Source organism: Oryctolagus cuniculus, chromosome 15 (genome assembly GCF_051225735.1).
Source record: "Oryctolagus cuniculus isolate XC-2025 breed Fujian yellow rabbit chromosome 15, ASM5122573v1, whole genome shotgun sequence".
NCBI classification, from domain to species: domain Eukaryota; kingdom Metazoa; phylum Chordata; class Mammalia; order Lagomorpha; family Leporidae; genus Oryctolagus; species Oryctolagus cuniculus.
This window is the reverse complement of record NC_142881.1, coordinates 19,280,738-19,300,122: the sequence shown is the minus strand read 5'-3', so window position 1 is coordinate 19,300,122 and position 19,385 is coordinate 19,280,738. Positions and strand designations below refer to the sequence as shown.

Genomic DNA, 19,385 nt, shown 5'->3' with positions numbered 1-19,385 from the left:
TTTACCTCCAGCGACTAGTGTAGGGCTGCTGGGTCCTGGAGGGGATTGTTCAAGCTTATCTTCTCCAGATAGCAATGTGCTGAGGGCTGCACAATCTGCTGACCCAGATTGAAATCAGCTGCAAAACACGAGAGTCCTAAACACACACATACAGCTCCTCAGCCAACTGCAGCCAACGGCGGCTGGGTGGCCCCTCCCCTCCTCAACAGGCCGACTCCATCCCAGAATGCTTAGGGCAAGCCTCCAAGGGGACGCTAGGCACCTGCCTCCTGTCCTACATGCCTCATTCTCATGTTTTCAGTGTAGGAGACAGCCGGGAGAGATTGGTGGGAGAAGAGAGAGAGAGAGAGAGAGAGAGAGAAGCAGACTACAGAAGCTTCAGATCCAGGAACAAAGGGCAGCCTTGGACCACTGCACAATTTTATGCAGATCCTGAGGTCCTTCCTCTGGGCACAAAGCCCTGGTGAAACTGGTGGGAATGTTGTCTGTTTTTAGGCAATCTATAGTTTGGCTGTTCTGGATGGTGGAGGACAAACAGAATGCCCCAGCCCCGGCTCTGACGGGCCCACTGCCTGGTCAGAAGCACCCCATGGCTTCCGATAGTTGGCCCTGTAAAGTCCAAAAGATCTTTGAGACCCTTGAGGGACTGGTTCCAGGTCTACCTTCCTCCTCAGCCTGGCGTCTCTCTGCCTTCAACCCCCACAGTCTTTGATCTGTAACCCTCCTATGCACTTATCACTCCCTGCTGCAGCAGTATTTGCTTTTGAGAGCTTTATCATTCTTACTTCCCCAGTCTGTGTTCCTTGGGGGCCAGGCCCAGGCTTGTTTATCTTTGTACCTCTGAGCCCTGAATGCGATATGCATGTGGGGGTGCTCAGGAACCTTTGTGGCCTTAAACCGGGAACTGTCCCACAGGGCAGAGCTCAGCCTGAGAGGCGGCAAGGCCCCCCAGGTCCCCACTGTGCATGAGCAGGAAGGACACCTTTTGCCCCAACCCGCAGAGAATACATTTCAGCCGGAAACCTCCAGGTCACGTGGTCCAGCGCCTTCGTTTCAGACAGGCTAAGCGCCTGGCTGGGGATGGGAGATGTCACTTGGCTGAAGTCAGGTCGGGGGTGGTGGGGCTGGGGTGTAAACCTAGGTCTGCCTGACTTGGAAGGAGCCCACAGAGTCAGCCCCCGACGTCTCGCTGCTGGCTTCCCAGAAGAGGGCTCTGTCTTGCCAGGCCTGGGAGGGTTTCGGCACGGTGGCAGGCAGTACCTGGCTCCGAGCCACCCCCAGCCCTCTGGCCAGAGACGCTGTTTGAGAACTCTGCCTGCGCGTGGCCTGGAAGCCAGCTTCCCCAGCTGGGTCTTTCCACAGAAGGCCGGTCAGCCAGGTACCAGAACAGCACACGGAGCCTTTGTCCAGGGTGCAGGGTGTTTTCCAGTGTGGGGTTTGTGTTGGCTGTACTGACGGGGCAAGGGAAGTGGAGGCCTCTAGCCCGCTGCCAGCAGGGCTCCACGCCAAGAGGGCAATGGGCAGGAGGGGGGAACGGGCCAGAGGCACCCCACTGGGAACGTGGGAGGAGACGGCCAGGGCGGCAGGGAGGGCACTGGGCTGGGGACCCCTGAGCTCACGCTGGGTTTTGCGTTGCAGAAACAGCTCAGACTCACAGAGCAGTTCCGCCGCCAGCTGTGCCCTCTAGGCTTGTGCGGCTCTGGACAGTTTTTTCCAAGCCTCAGCTTCCTCCTTGGTTGTGTGAGTGGGGGTCATAGCAGTATCTTGGTGGGCACCATGAGGACCAGAGGCATGGCCCGCAGTAGTTGCTCAATAAGTGGTGGAGTCCCTGTGAATTTTTGTAAGCATTCCCACACTTCCCAAATTTACACACTAATGAAAGGTCAGGCTGTGGAGAACACCCAGGCCATGGTGTCAAATGACTGTGGACTGCGAAAAGGAACCAAAATCGCCAGGAGTAGACCCGCGTTGAGAGGAACTCTGGCCCAGAAACAGCTGGGGGCAGACAATCTGTTTTTAGTTAGGGAGCAGCCTGGAAGGTCTGTAAAACTCTCCCAGTGTGGTCGCCGTGTCCTGAGTGTTCTATGCTTAGCCTGGGTATGGGCGTGAGTGCTGCGTAAGTGTGCGGTGGCTGCGACGTCCGTGTGGTGCGCCTGTGGCGTGTGTTATGTGGAGGCCTGTGCTTCCCACCTTTCATAACATTCAGGAGAGGGAGAAGAGAAACAGACGTATTATGTAAATGCGTGATCTCTTTGTCTCTCTTTTCCTATAATGCTCCCAGTGGCTCCCACTCAAAGAGCCCCAGTTGTCCCAGCTGCTCCTGCTGGTGAGTGGCACAGGCCCACCCTGCACCTAGGTCTTCCTGGTGAGAGCAGGCGTTGGTTCCTGAGAGGAGGAAGGCGCACAGGCAGAGGCAGGGTTGTGTTCTCTGATCTTCAGGCAGCTTTGCCTGGGACGTGTCACCCGGATGGCTGCACCCTGCTCTCGCTCCCAGTCCTGCAACTTCCTGCACAGCTTGTTGCCGCTCGGGTTTGACTTTTGTCAGCTCTTCCTTTGAAGGAGGCCTCAAGCCAGTGAAGCGGTCTCAGCGAGGGAAGAAGCAGCTCCGTGGCTCGGGCCTGGCTCCTGGGCCAGCCCAGGACGGTCGGAGCATCAGCCTACACCTTAGTTTGCACATTCTGCTGGGGTCCCTGGAGGTCTCTGGCTTGCTGCCGTTCCTGGGACGCCCCCACAAGCTGCCTCAGTTCCCCTCCTGGCGTGCTCGCCCCATAGTCAGGCCTGAGTCGCCAAGTGCTGCAGGCTGCTGCGTGCAACTCTGTAGACCCGGCCCTGGCGGCCACGCCTCTCTTCGCAGGGCTGCTCCAGGAAGTGAAACTTGCAAGGGCGGCCTCAGACAGGCTCCCCTCCAGGAGACAGACATCTTCCTAAAGCCTTGATTCTTTCACCAGACAGTTATGGACAAGCACGCAGCCTGTGTCTGAGGTCGGAGGCAGAGTTTCTGCACAGTCCGGTGGGGCGCTGACGTGAATACAAGGCGCTGAGCCCGGGGCGGGGGGGGCGGGGGGAGCACGAGAATGGACAGGCATTTCCTGGGCGCGCTGGAGGAAGAAGCTCTGCCCCCGGCCCTGGCCTGGGGAATACTCACAGCACGTGACACAGTATCTTACTGGGGTCTGAAGGATAGGTCAGGGTTTGATAGGTAAAAATAATATCAATAGCAATCACAATGTTCTTATTTACTTACAATAGGAAGGGACTTAAAAAGTTAGTTAGAAATGAAGTTAAAAGATACATTTACTTGGATGCAAAAAAAAATTGAAATCCATGCATACTTTTTTCATAATAGGCACTTTCTGTGACCTTGTTGAAGACCTGTCAGATGTCGGGCATCCTGAGTACTTTGCAAACACGATTTCATGTGATTTAAGCGACCGGCCGGGTGCCACAGTTACTGCAGATATGCCCATTTCACAGGGGAGGAAACTGAGGGCCAGAGAATGGGAAGTAACGTGCTCAGAATGAGGAAGCAGAGCAGGCAGTCATGAAACCCAGTTCTCCTCGCGCCCAGACCGGACTTCTTCAGTCACAAACGACAACGACGTAAAGGGAGATGTGTTGAGAACCTTGCTGCCCTCCTGGTGCCTGGGTGCTTCCCAGGGGCTGTCCCTCCCTGGTCCTTAAAGATGTAAAGTTAAAGCAGTGTCCCATGTGTTCCCAGTGTTTCCTTATGCAAATGTAAACAAGTCTGAACAAATATTCTTGTTTCCCTTCCTCTTAGCCAGAGTAGCAGTAGGAACATTGGCTTAGACTTGTCCATGCGGCTTTGGAGCGCTTTCCATCAGAGCAGGAGTGAACTTCCTCATCATCGTACACAGCCGGCCAGTGCTCCGCTCCTTGAACCTGGACTTTCTTTTTTTTTTTTTTTTATTAAGATTTTTATTTCTTTCTTTATTTGACAGGTAGAGTTACAGACAGTGAGAGAGACAGAGGAGAGGTCTTCCTTCCGTTGGTTCACTCCCCAGATGGCCGCAACGGCCGGAGCTGCGCTGATCCAAAGCCAGGAGCCGGGTGCTGCTTCCTGGTCTCCCATGTGGGTGCAGGGGCCCAAGCATTCGGGCCATCCTCCACTGCTTTCCCAAGCCATAGCAGAGAGCTGGACTGGAAGAGGAACAACCGGGACTAGAACTGGCGCCTATGTGGGATACTAGCGCCGCAGGCGGAGGATTAATCCAGTTCACCACGGCGTCAGCCCCTGAGCCTAGACTTTCAATCACAAGGCACAGATCAGCTGCGAAGACGTCCATGTGCTCTGCTAAGCTCTTTAGATGTCATGAGGCGTCAGGCTGCAAAAGGGTGATGAGACGACTTTGTTTTTTGCAAGAGTCCTTCCTTGAGATAGGAAGCTGCACACAGCGCAGCCAGCGAGATACGCAGCCCTACCTGATAGAGCGCTGCCCCAGTGGTGGCTGGGAAAAAGCCCGTCCATGGAGCAAGTTCCAGCTTATCTCTGGCCTTGTTCCTTGCAGCCTTGGGGCCTCTGCTTTCTCAGACGTCCTCCCCGTGCCCTGCCTACAGAACTTTCATGGAGCTTCCCGTGTCTGGGCTGCAGAAAGCCAGGTAGTCTTACTGCATCACCTGGGGCTACTTCCCCACTGATTGTGCAAGAGCTCCAGCCACTTCACAGGTGGTACTTAAATAGTCCCAGGCCGCTAGTATTTCCTGGGAAAGTTTGCCATCAGGGCTGTGACTGACTCAAAGGCCTTTGAAAAAGAGCTGCAGTCAGCACTCCTTCTCTGAAACAGGGGATTCTCCCAGGGGTTAACAATACCTGTGGGATAGCTCCGGGCCTTTGAAAAGTAGCATTTGCTCTTTAAGGTCAGGAGATCACGCTTGGTAAAACCTTGCTGCCTTCAAAGAGGTTGTCCAGTTTCCAAAAACTAGCCCCATCAAACCCACATGGCCAGGAGTCAGCTGCGTGTGTGTGTTTGCTCAGGTGGATGGCTTTGGGCCTGAAACACGGGTTCGTTACAGTGAGGAGAGCTGAGCTCCCTTTGCAGTATAGGCCCCAGTCTGTTCAAATGCCTCAGCATCAGCCTTTCTGCCAAAGGATTCTTAAGAGAAGGGAGCAGAATCGTTGCATCACACTTCTCCTGGATGAAATCTGCATAATGATGGGGAATGGCATAAGCAGAATGTGAGGCCACCAGCTAGCCAGAAGTCATGCTGCTCACAGCCCTGTCAAGAACCAGGAGGACCTTTTAGATGCTGTATCTTCACAGAAGTCAAATGAGCTAAGGTCACACATCCACTTAGTAGCAGAACTAGGCTTGGAATGCAAGCCTCTTGCCTTCTGGTCCAGATCCCAATCTGCTGAATCGGTGTTTTCCTATGTGAATTCTGTAAGGTGTTAATAGACACCGCATTCTAGACTGCCATGGCCAAGTAAGTTCAGCAAAGATTGGGTTAAAAAATTACACATGTGCTTATGACAGGACTTCTCGGGACCTTTAAACATCACTGTTTGCTGCGATTTTCCAGGAGCTGAGATAGGCAGTGTTCCTGTTTCACTCATCGTAGAACCCTTTTGCAGCTGGGATACGTATTGTGAGAGACGCTGCTTCCGCTCTTAAATAAGTTCAATAATTTTCTAAGGCTGAACTCATGGGTGATGTGGTTCCAGCTTTTGTTTAGGAAATGTTGGGAGCTTTAGTTTATATTTCTGGCCTACTGAGGTGAACATGATGGAAGGTGGCTGCTATCCCTGCCTGGAATGACTGCTGGACTATCCCAAGATGGCACGCAGCGCTTTTCAGGATCACTGCTGTCTTCAACACCATTTAGTTTTGTTTTCTTATTGTGGTTACTTTGAGGGCACTTGGATTCTGCACCTTGTTTGGCCTAGGGAGGAAAGTCTGTTGACATCTTCTGGTGGCACACCCCTCTGAAGGTGGGCCCAAATGTAATAGCATTCTCTATTCTTTAAGTTCTTTGTACAAATCTATTTATTATTTATTATTTGTTTGAAAGACAGAGACAGATAGAGAGGGAAAGGTACTCCATCCATTGGCTCATGCCCCAAATGCCCACAGCACCAAGGGATGGGTCAGGCTGAAACTGAAGCCTGGGATTCAATCCAGGTCTCTCATAGGGGTGGCAGGGACACAGCACTTGGCCATTGCCTGCTTTCTCCCAGGGTGTGCATCAGCAGGGAACTGGAGTCGGAAGCAGAGCTGGGACTCTAGTACTGGCACACTGGTGTGGTGTACGAACGTCCCACATGGTGTCCTGACTTCTGCACCAAATGCCAGACCCTATGTTCTAGAACTTCTTGATCTTTTTTGGGACATGACTCTTTCTGGGTTCGTATAAAAAAAAGTTATGGACCTGTTGTGACATCAAATGCATATTCATAATAAAGCTCATATTAAATTTTAGGGTGTTCTTGTGCCCTTTGAAGCCCATCAATAAATCACTGACCTAGATTCACTGCCCTCCAAAGAGTACTTCCTAAAATCAGCACACAGATACACACATGCGCAACCTAAGGAATGGTGGTAAGCTACCCTGTTGTCAGTTACTTTTTTCTTTCTTTCGAGTTCTTGGTTCTTGGAGGGCGGCTTGTTGCAGGCTAGTTCCTGTTTCCCTGTGGCTTTGTCAATCATGCTGAAGGCCCGCCAATCGTGTTGCTTCAAGTGCAGAGCTTGGGGATTTCCTGGAGCTGTTGTTGAAAAATGCCAGTCCTAGCTTTTTTTTTTTTTTTTTTTTTTAGAAGCTTCCCTTCTAGCTTTTTGGATTAAAAAAAAAAAATAAGAAGAGGGGCAGAAGGACAAGACATATGCAGAGAATCACATGGAAAAAGAGGACAGCTGCAAGCAGTAGGCTGGGCACTACGGCTCTGCCTGTAACTCGCCTGCAGCCAGATGGTTTCCTCTCCCCAGGCCTCAGTTTGGGTTTGTTGTCTGCTATCTGAGCAACTTGGGCTCACCCAGCTGCTAGGACCTTCTTCTGTCTCTGATGGTCCATGCGAGTGTTATAAAAATTTAATAACAAAAAAAGCTCTCTCAGCTTTCCTCTTCTCTAAAAAATATTTGATTCATTTATTTTTATTTGAAAGGCAGAGAGACAGACTTCTTCCATCTGCTAATTCACTCCCCCAGATGCCCACAAAACTGGGGGTGAAGTCAGGAGCCTGGGACTCAGTCTGGATCTCCCATGTGGGCAGCAGGGATCCAAGTACTTAAGCCATCACCTGCTGCCTCCCCGGTATGGGATGTTAGTGTCCTGCCGCTGCACAGAAGCCCTGCCCTGTTTTCCACTCTTTTTTTTTTTTTTTTTTTTTTTTTTTTTTTTGACAGGCAGAGTGGACAGAGAGAGAGACAGAGAGAAAGGTCTTTCTTTTGCTGTTGGTTCACCCTCCAATGGCTGCTGCTGCTGGTGCGCTGCGGCCGGCGCACCGCGCTAATCCAGTGGCAGGAGCCAGGTACTTATCCTGGTCTCCTATGGGGTGCAGGGCCCAAGTACTTGGGCCATCCTCCACTGCACTCCCTGGCCACAGCAGAGAGCTGGCCTGGAAGAGGGGCAACCGGGACAGAATCCGGCACCCCGACCGGGACTAGAACCCGGTGTGCCGGCGCCGCAAGGCAGAGGATTAGCCTAGTGAGCCACGGCGCTGGCCCCTGTTTTCCACTCTTACTTGTTGTTGATTGCATTTCTTTTTGCTCAACAGAAAATAGAGGTTTGATTAGTGAGTGCCATGAACTTCTTTTTGTGAGGTTTCGGGCTAGTCTTGAACCTAACACTTTGTGTATGTCTGCCCCTATCTGGCATGCACCCCTTAAGCATGTCTCCCAGCCTCCCCTGGCTGTGTTTCCTGATAGACCCTCATCACAACCCACGATCATTCATTTCTCTTCTTTTCCAGCCTAAGTCCCTCACCTCTGCCCAAGGCTCTGCGGGCTCCACCCTGCATTCTGGAGGCTAGGGGAAACTGATAGCAGCTATGTGCCCTCAGGGATCCATGGAGAAAAAGGGGTTAATTCTGAAACGTCTGAAGCCTAGCCAAGGAGCTCGTGTTCCAGAAGAATGCAAAGAAAGCCCCCAGAGATACAGCTGGAAGAGCACTTGACCCTGACTCAACACGATTAAATGCAGGGCGTGGCTGTTACAGAACGTACTGGGAAGCAGCGGATCTATAATTGCAAAAGTCTGAGGAGCTGGCCTTTCCACGGGCTGATACTCAGGCCAGGTATAGCAGACGCAGTAAAAGTTACGGGCTTTCTGGGGGAAAGATGTGCTCCTGGAGTTCTTCCGTCCTAACAGAGCTTAGTTCTAAATCCTTAAGGTAGCAGGAGTGACTGGCGCAGGGGAAGGGGGGCAGGGGAAATCGACAAGAGACAGATGCACCCAGAAAAACCCTCAAAATCTGAATTAGGGAAGTAAAACCGTATTAGTCTTTCTCGAAATATCTTGGCAACACTATATTAAAACACTGCGTTTACTTCTTCGTGCTATGCTTCCCACCACTCTGTGCCCCTTTCTCCAGGGAAGAGGCTCTTGAGAATGCCCCAGGAACAGTCTTGATGTCAAACAAACTCTCTCTGGCCCCCTCCATCCTTCTTCCTCATGTCAAGGACCTGGAAATGGATTCCTCTGGAACCAGGAGACTGGGGACCAGAAGGGGTCAGGTACTTGACGCTCATTCGGAGACTTGAGGCTGAGTGGTGGCAGATCCCCGCCCCCCATGTTCTCTACCAGGATGGGGTGTTGATGTGTCGTGTGGCCTTTGAGCTCCTGGCTCTGCTACTGAATTGTGTGGGTTTGGGCCATTCACATACTTTCGCTGTGTCTCTGCCTTTCCACCTGTAAAATGAGGGGTTTGGACTAGGAGGTCCCCTAATCCCTACCATCTGTAAGTCCCATGATTGTCAGTGCCTTGCTCGAGCCTCATTTCCCTCTTGCTTAAAGTGTGGAAAGCCTGTCCATGTACAGGGAAGTGCTGAAGGTGTATGCAGAAGTGCTTAGTAAACCCCATAACAACACCAATGTCCGCGATCATCGTTAATCCAGTTCTCCATGTAGCTTTCTCTTCAAAGCATGTTTCCCATCTTATACCATTTGTGCTAAAGAGCGATTCCTGCCTTACAGAAATTCCGAAAATCCAGGCCTTGGTTTGACAAAAGGAGGCAGGCTGTCAGTTCAGGCAGATGTTGCTGCAAATAACAGAAGCCTCTGAGAGTTCTTTGGAAGGAAGTGGGTTAAGGCCCTACCTTCTGTCCTCAGAACGGCCTCTCTCTCATCTCACTGGAGGGCACCAGGAGTGCTCACTAAGAAACTCAAATATGTTCTCAAATACGGCTTTGCCCAAAGAGCGAAAAGGCCTTGCAGAGTTCCAGGAGCAATAACAGTGATTCGAGATGCTCACGTGTGCCTTTCATCTGCGCATTGCCAAGTAATTTACCCACATTAACGCATTAGCGCTCCTTACCTTACACCCGCCTTCATGCCTGCCCTTGGGATGGAGGAGGCGATGTTCCCTAAGCTTTGCACTCAGAGAAGACCTGTGGGTGATGAGGCACAGGCCCTCTGTCCACACTCCCACACCTTGTGGAATCCTCTCCTGCCACCAGTGGCCAACTCTCTCAACTCTCTCATCTCCTCTCCCCGACTCCTGGGACTCAGGTGCCACCTTAGTACCCTGCCCAGCATCCCAGGCAGTCAGAATTGGAAGGCTCACTAAAAACCTCCTGCGAGGGCAACTCCTTCTTTTCAGTCCAGAAAATTGAAGTGCTCACTTGACTGAGTGGAAAGGTGAAATTCCCAATGCATTAGTAGGAACAAGTCAATGAACTTGTCTTAGGAGGCAAAACGCCCCCGCATCCCAGACCCTAGCAAGCCAGTACTGCTCGCTTCCTTCTAAGCATCTCCGTGGTGCCCAGGGAAGGTGAGAAACATGATGTCTACCTGGTCACACAGCCCAGAGTTTCTGCCGCCTCATCTGAGCAGCTCTCATCCTGGGCTACGGTGCTGACAGTTCCTCTTTGCAGCTCCTGGGATGAGTGGTTCTGAGGGGGGATTTGGAGGTGCAGTGCTGTCATTTCCATCGTTCTGGAGAGAATCGAGAGAATGAGTTAAGGGGAAAGGCTCTCTCCTGTTCTTTCACTTAACAGCTAAATTAACACTAGCCCACAGGTACAGCAAGTCAGCCTGTGAACTTACAAGGAAAATGTTACGCTGAGGCACAGAAGCCTGGGCAGCTCTGGGTTTCCTACCCCAGGGTGGAATAATGCCTTTTGCCAAGAACACAGCTGGATCAACTCTGTGTTTTTCACAGAAAGGGCACACAGTAAATATTTGTGGATTGATTTGGTAGGCAAAATCCTTGGCAGTTGGATACTTTTCCACTTTCAGCTTATTTTTATTCTTTTCTAATGTTGAGCTACACGGCACAGGTGATCCGTGTTCGGATCAGTAGAGCTGGAAGGAGTGCTGGTGACAGCCGCTGGCTGGCATCTGTACTTCCCAAGTTGCTTTCTAAGGAACACTGACTCTGGAGTATCTTAAGAAGAACAAAGTTCTGTGTATAAATAAGTTGGAAAACATTACTAAGTTTGCTGCGTTGGTTCCCCAAGATTCTTAAGGCATATGCCTTATTAGAGATACTAAAAAGCACTGTATCAATTTAGGGTGATTGTTTTCTGATGCTTACAAATATATTGAGAAGAGTTGGGGGCAAATAAATTTTTTTTTAAGATTTATTTATTTATTTGAAAGTCTGAGTTACACAGAGAGAGGAGAGGCAGAGAGAGAGAGAGAGAGGTCTTTCATCCACTGGTTCACTCCTCAATTGGCCACAATGGCCAGAACTGCGCCGATCTGAAACCAGGAGCCAGGAGCTTCTTCTGGGTCTCCCACGCAGGTGCAGAGTCCCAAGGACTTGGGCCATCTTCTACTGCTTTCCCAGGCCATAGCAGAGAGCTGGATTGGAAGTTTAGCAGCCAGGACTTGAACTGGCACCCATATGGGATACCGGTGCTTCAGGCCAGGGCATTAACCTGCTGCGCCACAGCGCCGGCCCCAGAAAGTTTTAATCTTGTTGAAATAATGTTCTCTCCAACAGGATTTGATCATGAAAAAAAAAAATCCTTCCTCCATTTTCACATGCTATCTATTAAAGATCAACAAAATTTGTGGTCTTTGGAAAGTAACGTTGAGAACTACTGATTGCACTCTATTTCTGAATTTTATTGGTGAAGAAACAGAGGCCTGTTTTTGCAGGAAATTAATGGGGGCCCAGGAGTAGAACCCAATTCCTGTCTCCAGCTGGTCAACCACACCCTACCATGCAGAATTTTCTGGGAGGCGTGTCCTGGGATGCCAGCCATCGTGAGTAGTGTTTGAGACGATGGGCAAAAAGAATGTGGATATTTTATTCTCGGTGCATCCTTCTGGAGGTAATTTGCACAATGCAGGAATTGTTTTAGACGTTCTGTAAAAATAGTATCCATGCCCCATTCTTTGCTATTTCACAGATCTTGGGATGCATGCCAATGTCTGGTTATGCCACAGGTGCTTAATAACTATGTTAAATGAGTGAGTAGATGAAAGGCAGAGGTGAAGCAGAAATGGGCCAGGAGTGAGAACAGGAAAAACACGGAGAAAGAGAGGACTGAACAACAACAACAACAAAAGGAGCCAGCGGTCACTGATGAACCGAGAGGACGGAGAGACTGGAAATGAGACAGCTGCATACGATGGGAAAATCCACACCACCTAGCAGCCGGGAAGCTGTGATCTGAACACGTGGGCATGACTCCCGGGGCTAATTCAGAGGCTAGCCACAGACGGGCATGCCCCCAACTTCCCAGAGCTTCGTGACCCCGTATCAGGGTGTGTTTATTGCGTGGGTATAATGAAGTACAAGGCATCCTCTTCAGCAGTGCCACAGCAGAGTCAGACCTAGGTGCTCGGGTCACGCCGTCAGCGCCTCTGGAGGGGTCCCAAGCCATGCCCTGAGGAATCGAGGGGAAGCAGGTCACCGCAAGTCCCGGGCTGGAGAAGCGCTGTGAGGGACCCTGAGGCAGGGGTGGGATCCCACCAGGCAGGCAGAGGGAGAGAGCATTTCAAGGTGACTTGGTAAAGAAGCATGCGGAACAGCGAGTGGCCCACGGAGGGTCCCGCAAACGGGGTGTATGGACCGGGAGGGGTGCAAACCTGGGCTGCAGACAGTGGAGGGAACAGTGGAGATCTGATTCCCAGGCGCGTGGCTGGCAGCAGGGGCAGAAGTCTGCTTGTGGGGGAGAAGGTAGTTCGGTCCTGGCCAGAAGTGACCATTCGGGTGATGTTCAGCAGACAACAGGAAAACCCGGCCCGAGAGAGTGGCTGAGTCCAGCCGGCCCACGGGGCTGGTCATTGCCGCAGGGGACAACGACCAGGAAAGAGAGAGAGGAAAAGGCCAGCCAAGGAGGACGGAGCCAGGAGGAAAAGTCACAGGCACGGGTGGGGGCGGGGGCGTGGGGGCAGATGTTACAGCCACGGTTGAGAACCCCGGTCTTGGAATCCGAAACGTGTGCGTTTGAACCCCGGTGGCCTGGCTGGTCACGGTTAGCAGCGGACTTCAGAGAGTTTTAAAGTTTCCTGGTCTGTGAAATGGGGATGATTTCTATCTTAAAGGGCTGAGGGCTCTCGCAGAGAGAAAAACGTCTTCGTGCGGGGCCTGCAGACATTAGGCGCCTTCGCGCCCAGCAGAAGGAACTGGAGGGGTTGAGGGGAGTCCCCCGAGGGGCGCCCCCGACTCGGAAGCTGCGACCCTCTGCAAGCCTCTCGCCTCGAGAAACGGAAAGGCCAATCGGGCCGAGGCAGCCGCCCGCCAGAGCCCACGCCCCGCAGTCCCACCCCGCCGCGCCACCCAACAGCCCGCAGCCGCTTTCCGCTCCCTTCCCACCCCAGGCAGCCCCCCAGCCCCCACCGCCCCGGAGCCCCAGGCGCGTGCGCCCTCCCGCGCCCCTCCCCAACTTTCCACGTTTCACTTCCCTGCCTTTTCCTCCCCGGCTCCAGCTCCGCCGCCGCCATTGGCCAGCCGACGTCCTGCTCTCGACCAATCAACGCCGCCCTCTCGCCCCCGTGTTACTGGGTAGAACAAAACAAAAACAGAGCGAGAGGGACCAGAGACGCTCTGAGGCGGCGGCGGAGGCGAGGAGTGGGGTCTCGGCCAGCGGACCGGGGACTGGACGAGCACCGGCGGGGGCCCGAGGGGTCAGTACCGGTGGGCGCGGCCCGCTCGCTCGGGAAGGCTGCGCCGTCTCCCCGCGCCTGCTCTCTCCCTGGAGGCAGCCGCACGTTGGGAGGGGGAGGGGGCGTGGAGGCCGGGGGCCGACGCGGTGGGGGTCCCGGCCCCTCTCCGAAGCCCCGCAGGCCCCGCCGCGCCCGTCCCAACGCCGCGGCCTGCGGCGAGCCGGCCCGGGTTCCCCCCTCCAGGGCCTAGCCCGGTGCGCGGCGGCGCGGGCCCGCCCCCCTCGCAGACCCCCCTGAGCCCCCTCCCAGCTTGGTGGGGCGCGCGGGGCGCTCCCTGGCGGGGGGCGCCCCTCACCGCCTCGCCCCGGCGGCGAGGGCGTGGGGAGCGTGTTAGTGGCGGGACGGAGTCTGGAGAGAGGGAGGGTTGCGCCCTCCCCGCTCCACCCCCGGCCAGAAGTTTCCAGACCCGGACCCTCCGCGGTGCCCCCCAGCGGGCGGCCGGGGCCGGGGGCTCCGGGGGGCTCCGGGGGCCGGGGTCTGCGGCGGCTGCGCGGACACGTGCCGTTTAGTTGGCGTAGAATACCGCGCCCCCGAGGAAACAGACGGGGAGGGAGGGCCGTTTCTGTGCGAGGCGAGCTGCGGGGGCTGCCGGGGGTCGTCGGGGGCCCCCCCCAGAGCCCCACGACTCCGAGCGGACGCCGGCGGCGCCCCTGGGGCTCCCCGCGGCCCCGAGGGAGCCGGCTGCGTAGCAGCGATGCGTGCTCTGCGGACGGTTAAATCGCTGAAAACGCAGCGAGGGGTGCGGGTGTGTATCGGAGCTGTAGCCGCCCGTCTGTTTTTTTTTAAACCGGGACTGTAGGACTTGGTGTGTTAGAGACCCCTGCAGAGGTCTTCTGAATTTGCTGGCCGGCGGTAGCGCCCTTCCTCTGCCGAATTCCTTTTTATCTCCGCCCACATTTTTCATTTACAGTGTGATTGATTTTTCTGTTAGTATTGTTGAAAAATAGTTATTAGCAGGCCAAAAATAAACGCCACTTGGACGTTTTGTGCAGTGCTTGCTTCTGCATTATTATGGTGGAACGTGTTTTGCTGACTTTAAGTTGTTTAATTAGGGGGGATTGTAGCCCAGAAATGAATATATGTAATTTTCCAGTTAAGAGGTGGTCTAAACTTGACTCCCCTAAATACCAGAGTGATTTGAGGTCGGGAAATAGATTTGGGGGGAGGGGAGGCTCTTTTAGAGAGCGTCTTGGCAGTTGGATACTTCTGTGTGTTTCTGTGTTTAATTTCAGCCTTTTTGGAATTTGTGTCTAGTTTTTTCTTTGCATATTAACTTATAGGTTAGCATGAAGGAAATGGGGCTTAACTTTTTGCTTTGCATTTTAAGGATTATTATAAATACATTGGGGAAATAAACCTACTTGAACTTCTATTTTTACTTACTTGAAAGGCAGAGACAGAGATAAGCCGAGATCCGCTGTCTGCAGATTCACTCCCCACATGCCCACAACAGCTGGGAATAGGCCTGGGACCCAGAACTCCATCCAGGTCTCCCACGTGGGTGGTAGGGACCCAACCGTTTGCGCCATCACCTGCTACCTCCTAGGATGGCCATTAGCAGGAAGATGGAATTGGGAACCGGAACAGGACGGAAACTCACACTGATGTGGGATGTGGGTGTCTTAACTGCTCTGCCAAGAGCTTCCCCCATACTACTGTGAAGTAAAATGAAAACACGGAACATATTTTTATCTCTTCAAACTCAGAACGGCTTTTTTGCTATCGCATATGGCTGAGTTCTCGATTGCAGTTACCACTGCCTAAAGACACGGGACTATTTTTTGTTAGGATTGTTTAAAACAAACTTAGTAAGTTATAGATGATAGTTTTCTTTGCCTAACTGAATGTCTTCAGTATAGTAGTTTTAAAATAATTACAATTCTAGTGTTTGGAAAGCAGCATTTAAAAATCTGATGTAACAGAAGTGTTTTAACAAGCTTCTCTCGGTTAACCCTACTAAAGAATCTTCTTGTGAGATATAAAGGCTTGCATTGAACTTGTGCTGGACTGTAAAGGCCTGGGTTCTAGTCTTCCATCTTCCACTGAGCAGCTGTGGGCAGATAACCTGCCCTCTCTGAATCTGGTTGTGTGTGAAGTGGAATCCCCACCTCAAGATCATCCTGCAAACTGCATGAAATAATGCATGTCAGCATTTTTTGATTTTATAAAGGGCATTAAGACATTTATAATTTCATTTCTCTTTTTAGCTAACTTCTGTAGAATATTCTCTGATAGGTGCATCAAGGATGAAAAAGACTTTCATGTAACTCTAGTTTTAAAAAAACTCATATGGCATCTCTTTTGTGTAACATAAGTTATTCATGCACTGAAATAAAACAGAATGTGGCATTGTCAGCCATGAAGGATACATGTTTAGGTTTGAAAACTTTTTGTTCATCTATCTGTATTAATCTCTATGCATATTTTAAAAGATTTTTCCCCTAAATCTAGAGTTAATTGGAATTATAATACTGAAAAGTGATTAGATAGAACTACGTATGTCTATTCATAGAATTAGAGTGATCTCACCATTTTATTAACTTTTGAAGCCACATAATAGCATTTTTGTTTTGCAAAGATTATGGAGTGTTAAGCTTAATAATTGTAGCATAAGGTAGATATAATTTTTGTTTCACAAAATGACACCATTACTGGGGAAAAGAACCATAAACTTAAAAGGTCTTAATAAATAGTAGTGTATACTGAGGAGTTTTAGCAACAGTTTCATCGTCTTTTTTTTTTTTTTTTTTTTGACAGGCAGAGTGGACAGTGAGAGAGAGAGACAGAGAGAAAGGTCTTCCTTTGCCGTTGGTTCACCCTCCGATGGCCGCCGCGGCTGGCGCGCTGCGGCCGGCACACCGCGCTGATCCGATGGCAGGAGCCAGGAGCCAGGTGCTTTTCCTGGTCTCCCATGGGGTGCAGGGCCCAAGCACCTGGGCCATCCTCCACTGCACTCCCTGGCCACAGCAGAGAGCTGGCCTGGAAGAGGGGCAACCGGGACAGAATCCGGCGCCCCAACCGGGACTAGAACCCGGTGTGCCGGCGCCGCTAGGCGGAGGATTAGCCTAGTGAGCCGCGGCGCCGGCCTAGTTTCATCGTCTTTGAGTCCCATGAGGCATCATGTATCATGTCAACCTAAAATGACATGTAACAGATGGTGTTGTATAAAAGTGGTTTTCATAATTGTCTAGGTATTTTCATTAATTTGTTTATTTTATACCTCAAAAAGAAGAGCACTCTGCTAGCAAAATGATTGTAAGTGGAGGGGCCCACGTCCAGCCTCTCTTACTTACACACATAAACCCTTACGTACCATGAACTACCATTTAATAGAGATTGACAGTTTACTTGGTGTTGCCTTCTGATAATTTAAAATACATTCCTATGAAAACTATTTTTGTGGTCTTTCTTTCAAGTAACATTGAAGCTATATCACTCAGTTAATTATCTAAAAATTAACATTGCATTGAAGCCTTCCAGCATTGATAATTTTAGAGCCATTTTGAAACTGATATCTAAAATGCTGAAATGTTTGTCATTGTGCTTAGTCTTTCGTAAACTAGGCCAGACTATTTTTTTAATAAAAAATAGATTTCTTGTATTATAAAATAATATGCTCATTATAGAAAAAGTGGGTTTTATAATTTTTCTCATTCTCAGTCTTAACAGCAATTGGAGTTAAGTACGGAAATGGTAGATATATTTGCCTTCAGATAGACTTCAGTATGAAAGTAAGGCATTTGATGGTCCTGATTTGCTAAAACTGTATTTTGGAGTTCTCGTTACCCCTTGATAGAGCACTGTTCAGCACTTATGTTCTTATAAATGTAATCAGATTAATTTTGAGGCTTGGTGATTGCTATAAGATTTTGAGAGAGTGTTTATGTGTTTGCATGTGTACTCATCTTTTTAACTCGAAGTAAACATATAGCTACTATTTTTAAAATTTCAAGTTAAAAAGATGCTTTTGGCACATGCTGAAATCTGAAGTTTTTTGATCAGATAAAGTGAGAGCAGTAGAAGCAAAAGTGCATTAGGGTAAGCTATCTTAGAAACCCTTAAAAATGAAATTTTTTAATGTGTTCTTATGTAGATTGAAATTACCTTAATTCTGTTAGTTTACATGTTTTTTGTTTCTTTTTTTAAAAAACAGATCCCAAAGGAAGACTTTCATTTGGTAATTTGTTTAATCAGTGCAAGTGAAATTAAGGAACAATGGATGTAGAAAATGAGCAGATACTAAATGTAAACCCCACAGGTAAGTAATAGTATCTTGAACCTAGACTGCCTTGTGAATCATCTTCAGGCCATTGCATATTTTTTGAAATCATGATAGTAAAATTGTCTTTATTTCAAAGGGACAGAGACAGAGACACTCAGGGGGACAGCTGTTCCCTCTTCTAGTGCATTCCCCAAGTGCCTGCAGTAGCTGGGATTGGGCTAGGCTGAAGCCAGGAGCCTGGAACTCGATTACACGTGATTATCATAAACGCCAACATGGTTTTGTGGAATAGAGGACCAAATGTTGCATAACAAGATAAATTAAAATGGGGGGCTGGTGTTGTGGTACAGTGGGATACACCACCACCTGTGACACCAGCATCCCATATGGGTGCTAGTTTGAGTCCCAGCTGCTCCACTTCTGATCTAGCTCCCTGCTAATGCGCCTGGAAAGCAGTGCATGATGGCCCAAGTGACTGGGCTCCTGCACCCACTTGGGAGACTTGGAGGAAGCTCTAGGCTTCTGGCTTCAGCCTGGCAGAGCCCTGTCCATATGGAGAGTGAACCAGTGGATGGAAGATCTCTGTCTTTCCCTCTCTCTCTCTGTAACTCTTTTAAATAAGTAAATTTTTAAAAAGATTTTATTTATTTGAAAGTTGAGAGTTACACAGATAGAGGAGAGGCAGTCAGAGAGAAAGAGAGAGAAAAAAAAGGTCTTCCATCTGATGGTTCACTCCCCAATTGGCTGCTGTGACCGGAGCTGCGCCGATCCGAAGCCAGGAGCCAGGAGCTTCTTCCGGGTCTTCCATGCAGGTGCAGGGGCCCTAGCACTTGGGCTAGCCTCCACTGCTTTCCCAGGCCACAGCAGAGAGCTGGATTGGAAGTGGAGCAGCCAGGTCTCGAACTGGCGCCCATATAGGATGCTGGCACCTCAGGCCAGGGCTTTAACCCGCTGTGCCACAGCACAGGCCCCATGAAATAAATAAATCTTAAAAAAAAAAATTCAAATGTATTTACAGCTTTCAGAGCAGTCTTCCAAAAGCTAAGATTATGTAATATCTGAACAGTAAGAACTTTTCATATTAATATATTTTATTTAGATAATTCTTTTGCTTTATATTTTAATATTGAAAGCTGTTGATTTTCTATAATGTAAATATATTTCATTATTAAATAGTTCATTTTTTCAGTGACTTCCATTCACTATTGTGTATAGCTTCATATAGTTTTCTTTGATTTGGACAGGTACCTTGAAGTTGAAACTTCTTTGCCATTTTGTATTTAAAAACCCAATTTTAAAATATTCTCGAAATTATAGTTAAAAATTGTTGTAGTAATTGATGATTATTTCTGTGCCGCTACAAACTCACATTACAGCTGTATGAGTGCTTTTTTTTAGGATTATAAATGAATAATATGTCCCTTAATTGATGTGGGGATAGTATTGATATAGTTGAAGGATTTGTTTCACGTATAGGTGTTGCTTCTTTACTGCCACTAGCCACATGTGGCTGTTTGACTGTTGAGCATTTGAAATGTAGCCAGACAGAGATGAAGGTGAAATGTCTCAATAATTTTTCTATCAATTGCATGTTCAGATGATGCTGTGGTTACATTAGATTAAACAAAATATACAGAAATTAATTTCACTTATTTCTTTTTTACTTTGTAATGTGGCTGCTAGAGAATTTAAAATTACGTAAGTGGTCACATTCAATTTTTATTAGCACAGCTCTGAAATTTACACTTTTTAGACCTGGTTCTAACCCAGTTTTTGGTTCCTTTGCTCAGCCTTCCTTAAAATAAAGGATTTTTCCCCCCAGTATGTACATAGGCAGTTTCCTCATGTATAAAATCAGGATATAAATACCATT

At 49.7% G+C, this 19,385-nt stretch overlaps 1 protein-coding gene, 1 long non-coding RNA gene and 1 other non-coding gene across 6 annotated transcripts in view; 2 read left to right on the top strand and 1 right to left on the bottom strand.

The window, feature by feature from the left end:
* The first annotated feature begins 3,246 nt into the window (after window positions 1-3,246).
* Window positions 3,247-11,204, top strand: LOC138845304 (uncharacterized). The gene is made up of 2 exons (XR_011382267.2): window positions 3,247-6,554; window positions 7,922-11,204. It is a non-coding gene; the product is annotated as an uncharacterized LOC138845304 (long non-coding RNA).
* Window positions 10,738-13,051, bottom strand: LOC103351445 (uncharacterized). The gene is made up of 2 exons (XR_007910937.3): window positions 12,211-13,051; window positions 10,738-12,008 (listed from the first exon to the last, which is right to left on the bottom strand). It is a non-coding gene; the product is annotated as an uncharacterized LOC103351445 (transcript).
* Window positions 13,052-13,168: 117 nt separating this feature from the next.
* Window positions 13,169-19,385, top strand: part of PDCD4 (programmed cell death 4) — a 32,222-nt gene continuing 26,005 nt past the window's right edge. For all 4 annotated transcript variants that reach the window (XM_017348554.4, XM_070057232.2, XM_002718740.5 and 1 more), the window contains exons 1-2: window positions 13,169-13,251; window positions 17,444-17,548. In XM_017348554.4, the coding sequence (XP_017204043.1) occupies window positions 17,506-17,548 (43 nt within the window). In that variant the 5' untranslated portion in view covers window positions 13,169-13,251; window positions 17,444-17,505. The remainder of the gene's footprint in view (window positions 13,252-17,443; window positions 17,549-19,385) is intronic.